The sequence below is a fragment of the Ochotona curzoniae genome, unplaced genomic scaffold (assembly GCF_017591425.1).
Source record: "Ochotona curzoniae isolate NIBS_2020 unplaced genomic scaffold, NIBS_Ocur_1.0 scaffold_2587, whole genome shotgun sequence".
Taxonomy (NCBI): Eukaryota; Metazoa; Chordata; class Mammalia; order Lagomorpha; family Ochotonidae; genus Ochotona; species Ochotona curzoniae.
The window spans coordinates 1,204,598-1,223,466 of record NW_024467096.1 but is presented as its reverse complement, the minus strand read 5'-3'; the positions used below and the strand labels follow the sequence as shown (position 1 = coordinate 1,223,466).

Sequence of the window (18,869 nt, the reverse complement as noted above, 5' to 3'; positions counted from 1 at the left end):
TATATTAATTTGACCTAACTATAAGTTAATAACTTTATAAGCAAACTGTACATTTTGTAGCTATACTTATTTACAAAAACCTCATATTGAACACAAAATATATTCAATTTTTAATTTATTGCTATAAAAGTTTATAAAATGAATGCTAACGTTCTATTATTAACAAACAAAATAAATTTATTCATTTTGGTGAGGTAAATGCCACATCAAAGTGATACAGTTTTTGTTTAAAATCATGGACAAAAATACAACATAATGAATTTCCAACAATTTATAATAAATAATAAATAAATAAATAATACAAAATGTTAAGGTCATTTTCATACTGAAAGCAAGTACCAACTTCTGATAGAGAATTATTTTTACCATTTTAAGTCAAGTCATTTTAACAGTAATAATAACAGTTAAATATCATATGAATTGTATTATGGCCAAATAATGCCCACTTGATGGCTTAAATGGTAGATTGAAAAGTAACCAATATGTATGGCAACTACTTTTTTGGTTAGGTCGAAGTATGAATGTTAAACTTAAATAACTTACCACTATTTCTGTTGTAATTTCATGTCTGCTGAATTTATAAATTATGACATATGCAGAGACTCCTGATACACAGAATATTCTGCTCTCTGGACACCAGTAAATCATCTGCACGGCAAAAGGGTCCTCCTCCACAATTTCTCCTGTTTGTTTTCCTTCTCCTACCTTCTGCTTTTCAAAAACTTTTGAAGTTTTTAGTTTGTACAGCATTTGTAGAGTTACTGGAAGATAAGCATAGTTAGTTTCTAATGTACTTTTTAAGTGCTAAAGACTTTCCAATATATTTTATTGAAATGCAAAAGCGAAAAAGCAAAATCCAAACAGACAAAATTAATTACATTTTAACTAGTAAGCATTCAGTGCTCCATGACTATAGTACCTGGAGGGAGGGTACAGAGGGAAAAAAAAGCATTTTTTAAAAACATGAATGATTTCCCAAAGATTTATGTAGATAGTTCCTCATATGATGTTACTTAAATAGCTATGACACATGAAAGTTTACAAAGGCAACATTACATGTAATTTTCTTAAGGGAGATCCCTCTATCCTTACATGAGAAGTCATTACAGAGGAAATGTAATCCATGGAAAGCTTATTCCTTTATATAGACTTTATATTCCTTCTGTTAAGAGCTGAAATTCACCAGCTAGCCTTATTTGAAATGCAAAGATCTATAATTATTGCAGAAACCAAGTTTTCGGAGTGGCTTTATGTCAACAAAGGGTCAGTTACAAAACCAACCATGACATGTTGGATCTGTGTAACATTTTCAAGAATTTAAAATCTGAGAACATGATATTGCTCATTCCCCAATTAAAACAAAAACTTTTCTTATTCTACAAAGGATCTTTGAGAAAAGATTTGAAAATCAGGACTTCCTGCCAGAGTGCTCAATATGAATTTAATCGTTAAATATAGTAATCAAACTCTTACTGAAGGGATTATGACATGTGAAGGAGCATATCACACCACTAATCCCCCACCTTCCAAAATAAAAACGAGCCTGGACTCCTAACATTTTTAAATGCCATGAAATAAAGACTGTTCCAGATTTTACAGAATGCTGGACAAGCTGACTAAATCTTACAAATGACCTGAATTTTCTTTTGTTGTAAAGGATAATATGGAAACTGATGAAATTTGGTTAATAGATAACAGTGTTTCATCAATGTTAATCTGGTTTTGACCACAATTCTTAGGTGATGCAAGGGAATTGTTTTGTTCATAGAAAATGTATACTGAATTACATTTGGTATATGTGGTACTCCAGTTGCATTGTCTTACTTAAAATGGTTACCAAAATGCTTTTGTTTTTATGTGTATATATTTATGTACATCTGTGAGAAAAAGAATATAAATAAAAGAGAAGGGACAAAGGATATGGATGGGAACAAATGTATGTGCTTGAAGTATTAAGCCATCTTTAATTCCAACATTTTAAGAAAATGAAGTCTTTCAAAAATCACGAGTCTGAAGTACCCTCAGCATCAGGTTAATCTGCAGTCCCAGAAAACAGCATGAATACAGCTTTGTGAGATCCTTAGCAAAGGTTTTAGCTAAAGACAATCTATGACAGGTATAATCTCTCTCCTACGCAAGCTAGGAAATAATGAGTGTTATTTCAAGCTGTTAAACTGTGACAATTTATTACTCAGCAACAGAAAGTTGATATACATAATGAAAGCTCAATTATTAAAATTCACCTCAGTTCCTATTCTAGGTAACTTCACAAAATTAACAAGATAAATGACAATTCAGGCACATTCATTATGTTGAAAATATGCTTTTATACTTTATGGCTATAAAACATTAATGTGCAAATTTTGTAATTTATATTCTGAATGTGACAGAAGTTTTGATTTAAAAACTTCTGGAAATGCTATTGTACATACTTGGGAATTTTATGCACTCCAAAAATTAAGAATGTTTAGGCATCCTTTTCCCATTTTAGAAACCAAGAAGTAACTCTGAGGAAGTGAGAAAGGAACAATGACTTCATTATGCAGTTAATTTTGTACCAGGAAAAAAAATTCAGATTTGATGAAATTTCACTAGAAGAGAGCTGCTGTCCATTTGAATTGAATCTTACTACTCCTTCCTTACTGCGTGCCTCATAAACCATGAATTGAAATCTTTCAGTCTTTTTCTCTTGCTGATTGTGTATTTGCCTAGCTGCTGAGAGCAATCTCTACTGGGTGATGAGTATCATCAATAGTGAAGTTTCTTGCTCTGCTTCTCTAGTATTACTTTCCTGTGATGCATTCTCATCTATGGTATTTCATTAAAACACCTTCCTTTGATTTACTTTATCCAAATAAATAGATCTCAGTTCTGGTAACAGAATTTTGTTGTACTACATTTGGATTGTCATATTGTCTGTCCCGTAGTTAACTATTTCGTTGTCTTTTCTAGTGACTATAAGTTTTCCTAAGCATATATACATGTATAATGAAGTCTTATAACTTTTTGTACATCTTTTAACAAAGACCAGAACACTATTTTTTTCTTTTAAGTAATTCTCAATACTTCAAAAATAATTTCCACATTTATCTAGTCACTAGCTCGTACCTTCATAAGACTGGGAGGGTACGCAGAGAAGTAAAGGATCCAAGGACCAGAAGGTTCAAACCATTTATCCAACAGAACAATGCTATGAGATGAACTCTGTTTAAGGGAAACCCCGTCTGTACTTTGCCAACATAATGTCTACTGTAGATAAAATGTGTTGCTGAAAAATACTTAGTCCTAATAGTTGTACATTAAAAAGAAAAGTACAGCAGAGATGAAACTGCAGATTGTATAAATTACATGCATACACATATGTCTGGTACATCCAATTCCAAACTGAAAACTAGTGAATGGCTATGAGCAAATATTAACTAACCGCTCTCAGCTATACAGGGAGAAATTCAAAACTTACTTGCAGAAGCATCCCAAAATTTTATTGATCCATCTGCATGACTAGATAAAAAATAAATTAGTATTAGCTGAGGCTTAATAAAAATGAGAATCATAAAAATTTCACATGTACAGAAACTTGAGCTGCTGTTAAAATTTTGCTCCAAAAACACAACTATAATGAAAATTAATGTATGGTAAGCCATTTCTAAGTTCAAAATAATGGTTTATTCTTAAATTACACACTAAAATCTAAAGATTCAAAAAAGAATAATTCCTTATATCTTTTTAATACTTTACATGTAGTAGAGTGTAATAAAAAATAACATGTTAAAATTGGACAATATTTAGAGAAAACTTTATACTCAATTAAAAATAAATAAATTTTTATATTATTGAAATGCAAATCTCTAAATTTAACTAGAGCTGTATTATTGTTAGTAAATACTACAATGTCACTTCTATAAAAATGCACTTTGAAAGTAACAGAGTAACTTCCAAATCCCTTATGAGGTCAGCATTATCTTAACACCAAAATCAGAAATAAATCACAGTACAAGAAAACTTAAAACTAATATGCCTCATGAGTATAGGCATAGAGTTATTAGGAAAATACTAGCAAATCAAATCAAAGATTATGTGGATGAATTCATAAGTCATGATTAAGTGGGGTTTATCTTAGGAATACAAGCCCATATTATCCACCATATGGTGATTAATCACAGTGACACATTAAAGAAGAAAAGCCATATGGTCATCTTATTAAATGTGGGAAGTGTACTAGACAAAAATTCATCACTCAGGCATAAAAGAATGTTTCTATAAACTGAGAACAGAGGAAATTTCATCAGCAGATAAAGCTGCATATAGGAATGAACTACAGACATGGTCTAACCTAACATATGTAATTACGAGGGACAGAAAGCTTCCTCCTTAGCAAACAAAACAAAAATGGTCATTCTCACCAGTCTCATTTAGTATCTTATTAGAGATGTTACCCACTTAATAACTGAAGAAAAATAAAAAGCATACAAAGCAAAAGCAAGATGTATCATCTGATAGGAATAAAGAAAATGATGAAGATTTTTAAAATGAGGCATAACTCTTACCTTCATTTAGTACAATTATAATACATAATGCCAATGTACAAATATCAACTGTATTTCTATATATGGGGCTCAAACATTTGGAAGTGGACAGTACAAAATGATACTACTTAAAAACCCTATCAACACCACATAAGCCTTAGCTTTAACCTCACACAATGTGGGTTATATCTGTAGACTGAACTACAAACTGCTGATTAAATACAGAATGCCCTGTAAATGCAGGTACAGAGGTCAAAGAAATGGGAAGTCTGAGATTAGAATCATACAAAATAGGAGATGTTTAGTTATTTGCTAGGCTAGACTACACAACAAAGCTGGTAATAAGGAACTTCATGAAGCCAAGAATGCATTCATCGGTTAATCATCAAGGAAATGCAGCCTTTAATCCTATAACAGAAAGAAACTGAAAACAGTCAACAACTGAATCAGCTTGGAAGCAGATTTTCTTGTAGAGTCTCCAAAAGATAAATTAGATGGACTTCTTAAATTCCGTGTCATGATATTCTAGCAGAGATTATAAACATACAGTATCAGGCATTTGATCTATGGAATTGTAATGTAATAATTGGGTATATTTTAAACTGCTTAAGTTTATGGTCACTTGTTATGCAGCAATGAAATACTAATAAATTCATCTCAGAGGGAAATATATATTTTAAAATGCTCATATATCATACTTTGAATTTTCTTACTTTCAAATTTTCTATATACATGTATTTGATGTATCTTTCGCAATGCTGAAAGCTATTTTTTATTCTGATAGCTTTTGTCTTATATTTGGAAAATCCTATTAAATTATATTAAATGCAATTAATGACATTTGGCTTTAAAATTTAAACATGTTACATTCCATTTGTAACTGTTTTGTCTCTGCTATTTCTATTCATAAATTCCATTTTAAAAGATTTTATTTCATAGTTTTTGTGTATTCATGATTTTATTGATTACATTACAAAAATTTATCCTTAAATAATTAAGAGTACAAATTATTTACTTTCCCAAAGAATGTTAAATATTTTATGACCATTTTCTTCTGCCCCATCTTTTTTTCCTGTCATTACATTTCTGTTCTTTATGACAATATTTTAAATTATTGTTTGGCATATTAATTCTATATGCCAAAAATGATACTGTTATTTCTTAGACTTCCATGAAATAGATACTTAATATAAATATTATAATATTATACCACTCAATATTTATTTACCATACATGATCATTACAGATCGGAATTTTATCACATTAGATTTGCAGAGAACATTTTTGCTATAAAGTGGTTAAAAGTGAGTATGAGTATTTTGTTAAAAAATACTTGGGCTTAGAGAAAAATTTTGAAATTTCACAAATGTGGTAAACATTTCATACAGTGGTAGACTCTGTTTGGGATGCTCATAGCCTATATTATAGGTGTTGGGTTCAAATTCTTGCACTACTTCCCATTCCAGCTTCCCATTAACATGCAACATCGGAGGCAAAAATGATGTTTCACCCACATGAGACATGTGGACTGCATTCTTGGCTCCTAGCTCTTCCCTAGATGCTGCAAACAGCTGGGGGTGAAGCAACACATGGGAGATATTCTGTCTCTCTCTCCCTTTGGGGATCTGCAATGCTATTTTCCATTATATAGGCACCGTATACAGTGCAACAGAATCACAATTGATTACAATGTTTGTGGTTCTGAGTTATTTTTGAGAGTTGCTATGTTAGTGGGCATGAAGTGAAATAATGTTTCTTTAAATGTTCTCAAATTAGTGATTCCGAGCATCTTTTTGCTTGTTGGCCATTTATAATTCCTCTTATTATTTTTCCTTACAATTCAACCCTTGATTTTGCTCATTAGAAACCATAGATTTTTTTTAAAATATATATTTATTTGGCTTATTTATGCTTTAATTGTAATTTCACTTGCTTCGGGTTTAAGTTGTTCTCTTTAATCTCATTAGGTATAAATTTAAATAGTTGACTTGAGACTTTTTTAAGCAGTCATTTATTACAACATACTTTAAGATGTGATCTTATTGTAGTCAGTAAATTTGGCTTATGTTGGTTTACTTTTTTCCTCACAATTCTTTAAAATTCTCCCCATAATTTCTTCTATTATATATACACCTTTATATCCATTAGAATATATTTTTAAATTTTTGATCTCAAGTTTATAAGCAAATTTGAACAGAAATTTATACTTAATTTGGTTTTAAAATATTAAAAATCCATGTCCATGCAATTTTTTTTTCATATTACACATTTTTGTGAAGTTTTAGAAAACCCTGTAATACATATATTTTTCCACAGTTCCTAGTGCTATTGACTTCTAGTTTCATTCCATTGTGGTCAGCAAAGATACTTCTATGATTTAAATCTTAAATTTTTAAAGATTTGGGTTTTGTGGCTTATCCTCAGAAATGTCATTAAGTAACAACACATTATTTCCTATTCTGGAGAGTATTCTGGGTTGACCTTGAGCTCAACGTATGCTTTCTTTTTGAGCAGAGACTTTAATGGTTTAAAACTGCTCATTTCTCATTTTGCTGAAACATAGTATCATGATATTGTTTAGATGTCAATTTGTGCTTTCTTCAAACACTAAATTTCCTTAATGTCATTTTAACTCTGTCATTTAATTCAAATAATTGTGGCTCTTTAAGGTCACTTTCTTGAGGCTACTTTGTCCCTTTGATAGAGCCATATTTTCCTGCTTTTTTCATGTGCTTTATTTTTACTGCAAGGTGTGCACTTGGACTGACTTTTTACATGGAAAGTGAACAGCCCATGCATTCAGCTGATGCAGAAATCCTGATAGTCCCAAGTCTCTCATGGGCTGTCTCCTTTGGTTTATGTGAGTATTTTCCCAAGGGAGAAGTCTGTCATTACTTTTCCCAGATGTAGGCTGTTAACTCCTGCATCTTTCTCTCTATTGCAGGCTGTCTGACAAGGTGCCTACAGGCATGCAAAGTGTGACAGTTCCCATTAGTGTTCTGAATCAAGAAATGTAAATGCCAGATCTTTGGGCAGCCTCTGTATGTCCAGACATTGGATTAAGTTCCTCTTCTGTTTTCTTCCAAATGTGAAGCCCCAAGTTGTACTTTTCCTCTTTAATTTGAGCTTTGCTAACTTGGAGGAGAGGTTTCTTATCATTTCAAGGTACTTTTCTTAGCTTTGAATGTATTTAGGGTACTGTTACTATGAACTTAATTTCCAGAACTCTCATAACGTTTTTTTTTTACTAATATAATTATAATACATAAATACAGATCATATAATACATATTTTATAAAATGGTAACCATATACTATATTATATTATAAATTATTATTATTATAAAATGATAACTATATACAATATATCCTGAGGCAAGGTTTAGGGCTTCTTATTCTGCCACCTTGCTGTCATTACTCTACTGATTTTTATTTTTATAATTTTCTTTTACTCAAAATCTGCTGATTGTGTTACATTTGGAGTAAGAGTATTATACACAGCAAATAGATGGGCCATGTTCTAAATCTATTACATAAATATTTGCATTTATCAAGCTTATTTAAACAATTTTTGTTTAATGTAATTATTATGTTGATAATTATGTTAATGTTAGGTGTTATTTGTTAGTTCTCTCGTTTAGTTTTTAGCTTTGTTTTTCTCTGCTATTACTTCAGTTACTTATTTTACTAATTCCATATTGAAGCAACAAATGTGTTCTTAAATACACCTCCTCATCTAAATTTCTCAGTGACTGATTTAGTTATTCTATTGCACATCCATAAATTAACACCATCTACTTGTGGATCTTATTGTAAACCAAGGAAAACAGACACATTGTAGTTCTTCATGTCAAATATATCCTGTATATACATTGAGAACCACATCAGTTGCTATAATCTATGTTCCAAACCCAATCATCAAAAATACTTTTAAAAACTTAATACAGGGAAAAGTTATTGGATCTATCCATATTTTTGCTATACTGTTCCTCCTGATTCATGATCCAATACTCCTTCTTTGTTCATTTTCTTTTGTGTAGAGAACTTTTTATACTCATATTTTTGGAATATGTTTCCTATGAACAAATTTTCTTAACTCCATTCATCAGAGAATGTCTGCATTTAATCCTAAGTGGTTTTCACTGGTACATGATCCTGGGTTGACAATTCTTTTCTTTTGGTTTATGAAATATAGCTAGGTTTCCTTCTGGCCTTCAGAGTTTCTGATCAGAAATCTGAGTAAAACTGGTTAAGTACTAATTGTAAGGTATCTTTAATTGGTGTTCAGAAACTTGTGATAAACGTTAATATGGATTTAACTGGAATTTTTCACCTCATGGAATTTGCAGGTTCCTATACTTTACTACATTTGAGTTTTCAGATAGTTATTTCCATGAAACATTTTGTAATCCTCCTTACTCATTATCCTCGGAACTTCTGGCGTGTCATTTCTGGTAAGAGTAATAGAAATTCTGGTACTTCACCTTGTCCCCAAGGACTTTCACGCAACAAGACTCATATTTTTCCCTTACTAGGTGTTTCTGCACAATCTGAGGAAGTTGGAGCATCTTATTATAATCTCAGAGGGTAAAGGTTGGGGTATCCCAGTTAGTTTTTGCTGGAGTTGGTTAAGCTAGGGTCATAGTAGGATGGAACCAGAGTTTTGTGTGTGAGTATATGTATGCGAAGGGGTTGTTTAATTCAGGTAGAGATAATCATTTTCTGAAATTCATTTATTTTGATAGGCTACCTCATTCTTCATCTCTTCAGTAAAGACTAAAATAGGTTTTGTTAGGCGTCCGCGTGTGTGTGTCCATTTGCAGTTCAAAATTGCCAGCACATTATCATTCCTGGGTACTTGAGGAGAAAGAAGTCCAAGAATCTCATTATTATGTTGTTCTTTGGATTCAGGTGCTACCAACTGTAACATTTCTCCTATTTTTCCAAGATCTCTTATGTTTGTCTTCTAAATTAAACCAAGGATTTTTAATGGTACTTAGTAGAAAAATTGTAAAGGACATTTAGTAATCTATCTTCACATTAACAGAAGCTCCTGCTATTTTTTAAAAATTTCATAGTTAGCTTTACTTTTATTTTCATTCCTAATATTAGAACATGAAGTGGGTTAATATACAATTTGGAAATATTTCTGGTATTACAGCTTTGAAACATTTTACATAACCATGTGATAAGCACACACACACACTCACACAAACACACACACGATTCTTGGATTAGTGGCAATCACATAATTGTTGGCAATATCCTCTGATTTTCACATGAATTCTTTCTTGACTAACTTATCATGATCTTTCCATTTGGATTTTCTCCCAGTGACATAATTTATATTTAATTCTTTAAAAACCAGTACTATATTTACAGTGGTTTTATTCTATCATCAATATTATAATCTTTGCATAGAAGCATATCATACTTTTACTTACACTGCTAATACACATACAATTATTAAAAAGTATTGGAACTCAGAAGTATTTTTTATTGTAGTTGATGAATTGATAACTCATACAACACATCTCACTTACCCGGTAATAATGATTTCTGGATATGTTTGTGCTCCAAGGTTCCAAGCTCCTCCACTAATTGGCCATTCCTAAGTGCATTACACAGAAAGAATATATACATTTTTCTCTTAGTTTGAATGATAGTCAAACTTATAACACATTTTAAAATAAGTCTTGCTTAATATTAAAGAGCTGTGAAGCAATCAAGGATGAGGTGCATATTTCTAAATTTTCCAAAGAACAAGTACCTCTGAAAGCACAATTCTATCTCTACTAATGCAGTTTTTAGCCAATATTAGCTTTCTTATAATAATCAAATATTTAACTTGCGCAAATAAGAGGGTACTTCAAAACATTTTGTGGAAATGTAGATGATGCAAAAACTGCATAGGTTTCAAATTTTTTTGCACCAGAATAGCTTGCCTTTCATTCCTTTTTTTCATGGCCTTCTTGAAGGACTCTTGAATAGTGTTGCTGCATGTGTCACAGTTTGTGGACGACCACACTACCATGGCGCAACTTAACAGAATTATAAGTAAATGACATCTTTTAAAATTGTCTATCCTGATAGCACTGGGAAAATAAGATGCTTGATTCACCATGGGCAGTCTGAATTCATGTTCTGATAGTTTCAGCTTGGGTTTCAAATATAGGTGTTAGAGGAAATAGTCATAAATATTATTTAATTTATACAGTGAAGACAAAGAGCATACATATCTGGGACAGTTACACTTGGCTTGATATTAGAGTTATCTCAAGGAATTATTAAAATCTAGATTACTCTGATGCAGCCTCGGTTTCTGATTATGTTAGTCTAAGTCAACTTGAAGGACTATTTGATGGGTATTTTAAAATTTTTTGGCTGACATAATTAAAATATATAAACATATATATGGTATCTAATGTGATGTTCCAATGAATGTATACATTGCATAATGATCAAATTAGTGATTATGCTGTCACATCATTTACTACTTTTTTGTGATAAAGACACTGAAAAATCCCATATATTGAAGAACACAGTAAATTATTGTCATTAGAGTCACTACAAAGCACAAAGAACACCAAAACTTGTTCCCGCCACCTAACCAAATGTTGTACCAGTTGACTAACCTCTTCCCATTTTTTTGCCCCCTTCCTCTCCTGACTCTTTGGCAACTTCAATTCTCCTCTCAACTTAATGATATGAACAATTTTATGAGTGAGAGCAATGACTGATAATTGTAACTTTTACCTTATTACTGTACCCTTGCTTTTTATGCTTGACTCCTATAGAATAGAGCACCAGGATCAAATCCGGAGGGCAATCAGCAAAATACGCTGTGCATGTAACTGGTGATTCATGAATATCCATGGGATATGGATTTTCAAAGATGGGAAAACTGATAAAGACAAAATAGTAGAGGCATTTTACAAAGATAACACATGAAATAATCCTCATAATGTAAGCCCTAATGTGTTTATAAATATTTACCATAAATTCAAGCTTTTGAAGTAGTATAAAGTAAGAATCATAGAAAAATTCCTTTAAGAGATTTATCTGAAACTATGCTGATAAAATTTTAACAAATATAATTCATTTTCCTTTCAGAATTTTAATATTCGGCAGTAAAGTTGCATCCTACTATGGATACAATGACTTATAATAAATTTGACATTATGAAATAATTTACAATATCTTTTAAATCATATAAACTAGTCATTTTGAAAAAAAATTTCTAATTACTTTTTAGTATTAACATATAGCAACTTCTGATATTTTTAAAAGGGAAGTATCCACACAGGCAAGTTTTCCATTTTTTCTGGAAGGTATTTAAAGACTGTAATTTGTAGGTGTGTGTCTGTAATTATGTCTGTCTTATGTATCATTTATCATGTAAACTACAAATGGATGGGAGGAAAACTTGGAGATAATCTCATATCCTCAAGCATACTGTAACTTTAGGAAAAATACACATATAATCAACATAACAATTTTTACAACCATAATAATTAAGAATTTCTCATGTTTTAGATGCTATTTTCAGGATAAAATGAATCTTATTCTATGTGACGCCTGTTTTAGACTTGGTGAATGATCATATTAATTTTGAGATTTTCTTGGGACAATTTTTCAAAATAATTTTCTCCTCAGGTATCAAGAATCTTAAGTTTAGGACTTGAGTTCAACCTCCAAGGTATGTGATGTGTATGTATATTTTGGCAAGTGTGTGTGTGTGCTGTGTCTGTGCAATCACGTTTGTCTATTTGCAAGGATTCTCTTTCTAGCAATCTGAAGTGTTTAAGCTGATATTCCAGGAAGTCATAATGGTGTACAGAAATGTACATAGATATAATTCATAGTAAACATCAAGTGAGTTAAGGTGAACAGAGATTTCCCATTTCAGAGAAGAAATTATCATCACTGAGATCCATGAGTTAGAAGACATAAGAGTCAACTTAAAACCAGACCTACAACTTGGAATATGATGTTACTACGAAGTAGCAATGACGGTTTGTAACTAGGTGAATACTACTGTAAAAAAATTATTTTGAGAAAAATTATTTGGTATATTGACAAAGTGTAGGCAAAATACTGAAGAAATAAAAAATAGCTTAAAATTTATAATAAGCACTTAGATGTGGACTTATGCAATTGGTTGTTGTGGTGATGGTGGTGATGGTAATGAAGTTATGTATCTCAGGATCAAGGGGAGGAAACTGTAATCCTTAGTGCTTACTTTCATATTGAGAATTGAATGGAAAAGCATAAAAGGAAGAGGGACAGGGAGGAATATGCAAAAGAATGCACTTTCACAATTTGTTTAACATTCAGAAAGTCTGAGATGAACTACTAAGAGGGGAAAGAAAATATATTCAACATTGACAGTTTTTATATTATGTAAATATAATGATATGGGAAATTCAGACTTTTAAAACATGAAAAGGAAAATAAATAAAAACTTGTAAGCAAAATATCAATTCACAAAAATTGATAACAAAAAGTATACACCTAAATGTATAATGTAGTAACTGTCATGTGATGCACATTTTACAATAAAAAACAATTTAAAACATAAATATAAATAGATATGCTGAAAAGTGGCTATTAATAATATAAAGGGCCTTAGAGAATATTACAATTAGCATTTGAGAAACCAAGAAACATCACATAGAACAAAGAGCTGAATATCAATGGTATCAGAAAGAATGCAACTTAATAAAACTTATGCTACAACTTCTTACAAGAAGCAGCATAAATTACATGTGTGGAAAATTCAACCATGCTTAGCAGGGCAATTAGGCAAAATTCACTGTTGTAATAATCTTATAGTTCAAATCACAAGTCCCTTTCAAAATGAAGATACATTGCATAACACAAATCAGCACAAAATAGAACTTTAGCTCTTAAATTTACAAACTGCATGGAAAGTATAATTTAACTACAATGTATGCAACAAAAATTTGCTGAGAATTTATTCCACACACGAGGCCACAGCTCAGTAGGGACATGATCCTTAAATGGAAATTGCATGGCTCACAAAAGCTATGAAAAAGGAATGCAGGAATAATTTACCAAATTATAGAGGCAAAGAAAGATCTATTTTTAAAGAAGTGGCATCTTAGCTGAGATTCCTACACATAAGAAGTTAATACAAGAATAGAAAGAAGAGATCATTGTAAGCAAAGAAGAGTAAATGCATCAAATTTAGTTTCAGATACAAGGGCTAAGAGTTGGTGGTAGGAGAATTTACACACAATCAGAGAAAATTAATTTCTTGCCTAACATCATTTAAAATGAAAAAGTATAACAGAAAAACTGTGCCCATAAATCCCAGCCTACTTTAACTGCCCATGGCAAGGAATAGAGAATATCAGTGTCACAGCAGTATTCTAGATATTTTTCAATCATACAACACAATGTAAAAGCAAAAGGAAAGAAGGTCCCATCTTCCCTAATCCTGAGAGCTTGCCTTCCTGTATTGTCTGTGTGCAATAATACTTTAACCATGGATCATTTTCCTTTGGTCAGTTTTATTCTAACCAACAGACCTTAGATGATAGTCACCAACTAGATCACACATGTTTTCCTAACATTGGTTTTAGTTTAAGGAAACCGCCGAGATATATTCCACTCTGTATCCATTGTCTCAAATGCTTTTGTCCAAACATCAGGTCATAAATGTTATAAGCCTTTTTAAAATGTCATAAGCCCTTTTCAGTGTCAGCAAAACTTTCCTGGGTTAGTTATTACTCAACAAAATCGTATTTTTGTAATTTTAGCAAAATTGTATTCACATGATATTTACTATTCAAAGAATGCTAATACCAAAATGTACTTCTGTATTTAATGGCAACAATACTTTAAAATATTTTTACATGTACATGGACAACTTACTTGCTTTGTGTCAGATCAACTACAATGAGATCTTTTTCCAGAAGTACCACTACAGCATACGGTTCCTGAAATTCTAAAAGTAAAAATAAAAACTTGTAGCATTTTTATATTATATATTTTTAAAAATATCACATTATTTTTCTCTCCTATACAAATGTTAAATGACTTGAAAAGATCAAAATTAAAGTCAAAATAAGACTAAAAGGGCACTTTAAAAAAAACATTCTCTCAACTTTGTTGTTAGCACAAAAAACAAGAAAGTGAGATATGACTTCACATCTTGAAGTCATGAGAGCAGATTATGTGAAATAAATCATGCTGTAACTGTTGTTTTACAAACTCTTCTATAATTTTAGTAATTTGGAGTTAACTACATGTAACTACATATAACCTAATGATAGTTCCCACCTTTCCTCCTTTCTTATTTTTATTTTGGTAGAACATACTTTCAATTTACTTTATAATCACAAGCTTAATCCTCCACTAAATCAATAATTCAACAAGTAGAAAGACCACCGTTCCTCAGCAGTACAGACCAGTGCTATAATAACAATCCAATCTCGATATGCTAATTTCACTCATATGCATTATCTTTTTTTGGTGCTGCATATGTTATCTGCAAAAAAAAAATCACAGAAAACATATATCTATCTTTTGGGGATAGTCTTTTTCACTAAACATAGTGTTCTCCAATTGTATCCATTTTGTTTCCAAAGACAGGATTTTACTCCTTTTTTATGGCTGAGTTCCACTGTATATAACTAACACATTTTATTTATCTATAGACATCTGGGTTGATTCCAAATCTTAACTATTGTGACCTGAGTTGCCATGAACATTGGAAACAGATAATTCTTTCATATGCTGATATAAAATCATATCCTTTAGGTAAATTTCATGTCCTTTAGGTAAAACTTCTAGGAGTGAGACGGCCGAGTCATATGGTGCATTAATTTTTTTCTGAGACTTTCTATCTTCTCATTTAGCTCTGAGAATTAAAAACAGTTTTCCCCTTTGCTTTTGATATAGATTATATTCTTTGTATTAAAATTGAGTCATTTTAACATTCTGCTAGTCAATTCAAAGGCAGATGTTAATTGCACATTTACACTTTTTTCTTGAAATAGGGATATTAATACATCACGAAGTGTGGAATGTGTAAATGAAAATTATGTGGGGGTGGGAAAAGCATATTGCCATGTACCTCATTTAACTCAGTGAAGCAATAATTGTGTTATTTATGATTGCTTCAACACATCTGGGTGATGTTTTTATTTTTCAGTGGGAAGAAAAGTGGGTTTCCATGAGACTAGGTTTGTTTTTTGTTTTTTTTTGTCTTTACTCCCCTTTAGGGATATCACTGGTTAGAAAGGAAATGCTACAAAAATACAGTAGTTGAGAAACAGGCATGAAAGAGCTAAAGTTATAGCTACATTAATTACAATCTTAGGTAATTGTACCCATTTTAGTCCTGTTGTTCTTTTAAATAACACTAACTGGCAGCAAAGGCCATAGCTTTACATCAGTACCTTGTGTATTATACTTGCTAGTGAATAAAAGGATTTCTTAGGAGTCAAAGAATCAATTTTATGTCTACTATTTACTGAAGAAAAAATTTGTTAACTTGTTCATCTAAACTTCTTTCTACTGAAATGGCACAGCATAAACAACCTTAGCTTATCACAAACACTAAATAAAACAATGTACAGAACATTGTTTAATGCAAAGCCTGGTACACAGTAGGCATTCCACAGGTTACAACTGCACTACTTCCCTTTTTAATAGATTGGTTTATTTCTGAGTGGGCTCAGCTTTTTTAAAAAAGTAGCCCTACTGGGACAAAAATTATGTTATAATTACTCTTTTTTTGGAGGGGGGGGTCAGTACATTATTTATGGGGATGTAGAGGAATGAACACATTTAAACCTCAATGTGAAACAAATTTTGATCATAGTCTTTAATTACTCAGGGCAGTGCCATCTCAATTAAAAGCATTGAAGCGCTGTGCACTCTGAGAAATAAGTTGAATTGCCAGATGTCATAAATGGTTCAGCAATAACAAAACATGTTAATAAGTTTGTTGCATTGAACATGTGCATAATATTTATCAATATGTGAATGTAGAGGATGAACTTACATATTTATTAACATGAAACTGAATTTATACAGCTGACTAAAAATAAACTACAGAACAGTATGTTGAAAATGCTATTGTTCAAAAAAAGATTATGCACACATAAATAATTAGATAAACTTATTTATGTGCACAGATTATTTGGGGAAAAATGTAGAAGAAACTTGGTAGCACTGGTCGCCAATAAAAATAACCTGAGAAATTTCATTTTATACAGCTGTTTATTGCCAGCCTTTTTCATGATATTTTCACATGTCAACTACATTAATAGTTAAATCCATTTAATTGGTTAATAATACTGGGGAAAGTTGAACTACTTCTAGCTTCCAACAAGTGAAAAATTTGATCCTCATTACCATCTCTCTGAAAAACAAATATTTATATGTGTGACTTAGAGATTACTAAGCTTGATTTTAAAGTTCATTTATGTTTCATTAAGCATCATCAGAAATGGTCTGAGTATCTCCAGTGATGTGTGGATGTTTATATATACAGATATGAAGTATTTTACCTTTGCAACCACACATTCAATTCCTATTACTGTAGCATCTTCCTCAAGGCTCTTAACAGGAAGCAATTTCCTTTTTTTTTTAAGCTTTATTTATTTTTATTGCAAAGTCAGATACACAGAGAGGAGGGGGAGTGACAGAGAGGAGGATCTTCCGTACAATGATCCACTCCCCAGGCAGCCAGGATGGCCAGAGCTGCACCAATCCAAAGCCTGGAACCCAGAGCCTCTTCTGGGTCTCCCATGCGGGTGCAGGGGTCCAAGGCTTTGGGCCATTCTCAACTGCTTTCCCAGGTCACAAGCAGGGAGCTGGATGGGAAGTGGGGCTGCTGGGATTAGAACTGGTGCCCATATGGGATCCTGACACATGCAAGGCAAGGACTTTAGCTACTAGGCTACTGTGCCAGGCCGCAAATACCTTTCTTTGTTGTCAAGGAAGCAATTTCCTAAGCTCAGATTTGCTCATATATTTTCTCTTACTTTATCATTGTCCATTCTCATAACTCCTTAAAACATTTATTTTCTGAATGTTTATAAATATCATAAGCCTTATCTTTTCATTTTCCAAATAAGTGATCTTTGTCTCTTTTTGCTATTATTGCATATGAAATAATATTTCTGAAATATAGTTATCCCATTTTCCTGATGTCATTTCCCAGTCCAGAAATTCAGCAAGTTTAATGAGGTGTTTCTCATTCCATTCCTTCAGATAGCAACTTTAGGCCTTGATAACTTTAAATGCACATTATAAAAATTCTTACTGGAATCTAGGATATCATATTTCAGGGTTTTCCCTCAAAAATCATGCTTCTTTTGGGGGGAGGCGAGAGGGAATATCTCAGTAAAGTATTGCTTTAATCTTAGTGCTTCTGGCATGGGTCGGGGGCAGACCAGGCAGAATCAGTTCACATCATCCACTGGCAAATCTGAACGCCGGAACAGAGTGTGTTCGAGCCAGGTTTGGTCGAGACAAAAGCAGTGCACAATACAGAATGCCAAGGTGAGGTTGCCTGTGCCAGATGTGACTGCAGCACCCAACAGCACACATGAGAATCAGGAAGGGAGGGGGCAGAACCGGCAGGGAAATAAGGGGTGGTTCCCTAACTGAACAGCTACTCTCATTTGAGAGCATGAGCTGGGCTACAACACCTGTGGGCCTCATGTGGACTAGATCAGGAAAAACCAAGCTGGGCTGATTATTCCTACTGGTGCAAACAAAATTAGAGTGGGTGAGGGTTGTTGGGGCTTAGCCACAGCATCAGCTGGCAGAAGCTGGCACTGGGGGCTAGTTTTGTCAAGTCAAATCACAGAACCACCTGGAGAGTGCATAATGTGGGAGTGGGAATGGCCTGGAAGGGAAATAGTAGGCTCCTCCCTCTTGGGTTACCACCCCCCACAGGAGGGCATGAAAACTAGGACAGTGGCTGGGGTGGCTAAACAGAGACACAAAACAACATCCGTGAAGGCTGGATAGTTGAGCTGGTTGGATGGAACAAGGTTTTAATACCCACTGACATGTATGAGAGCAGAAGGGGATGTGGGACAGACTGGACTAGTCTGCCACACATACTGGCAAACCAGGGTAGGGGGCGGGCCTGGTGAGGGTTATGGTGGGTCACTCCGACTAGGCTGCAGCTCCCACTGGTTTATGTGAGGGCCGAGTATGTGCAGGGCAGAACCAGGCTGGACTGCAAACACCCACTGGTTCCAGTGGAAGACAGGGATGGAAACAGAACCAACCCAGCAACTGCAACCACCAGCTGATCGGGGCAATGGACTGTGCCGGGTCTTGTGCTTGCTAG

At 32.9% G+C, this 18,869-nt stretch overlaps 1 protein-coding gene across 9 annotated transcripts in view; it reads right to left on the bottom strand.

Annotated features, from left to right (window-relative positions):
- Positions 1-18,869, bottom strand: part of STXBP5L (syntaxin binding protein 5L) — a 248,886-nt gene that overhangs the window by 96,945 nt on the left and 133,072 nt on the right. For all 9 annotated transcript variants that reach the window (XM_041002601.1, XM_041002603.1, XM_041002602.1 and 6 more), the window contains 5 exons: positions 14,426-14,498; positions 11,282-11,429; positions 10,069-10,136; positions 3,461-3,501; positions 544-761 (listed from right to left, as the gene is read on the bottom strand). In XM_041002601.1, coding sequence (XP_040858535.1) covers positions 544-761; positions 3,461-3,501; positions 10,069-10,136; positions 11,282-11,429; positions 14,426-14,498 — 548 coding nt within the window. The remainder of the gene's footprint in view (positions 1-543; positions 762-3,460; positions 3,502-10,068; positions 10,137-11,281; positions 11,430-14,425; positions 14,499-18,869) is intronic.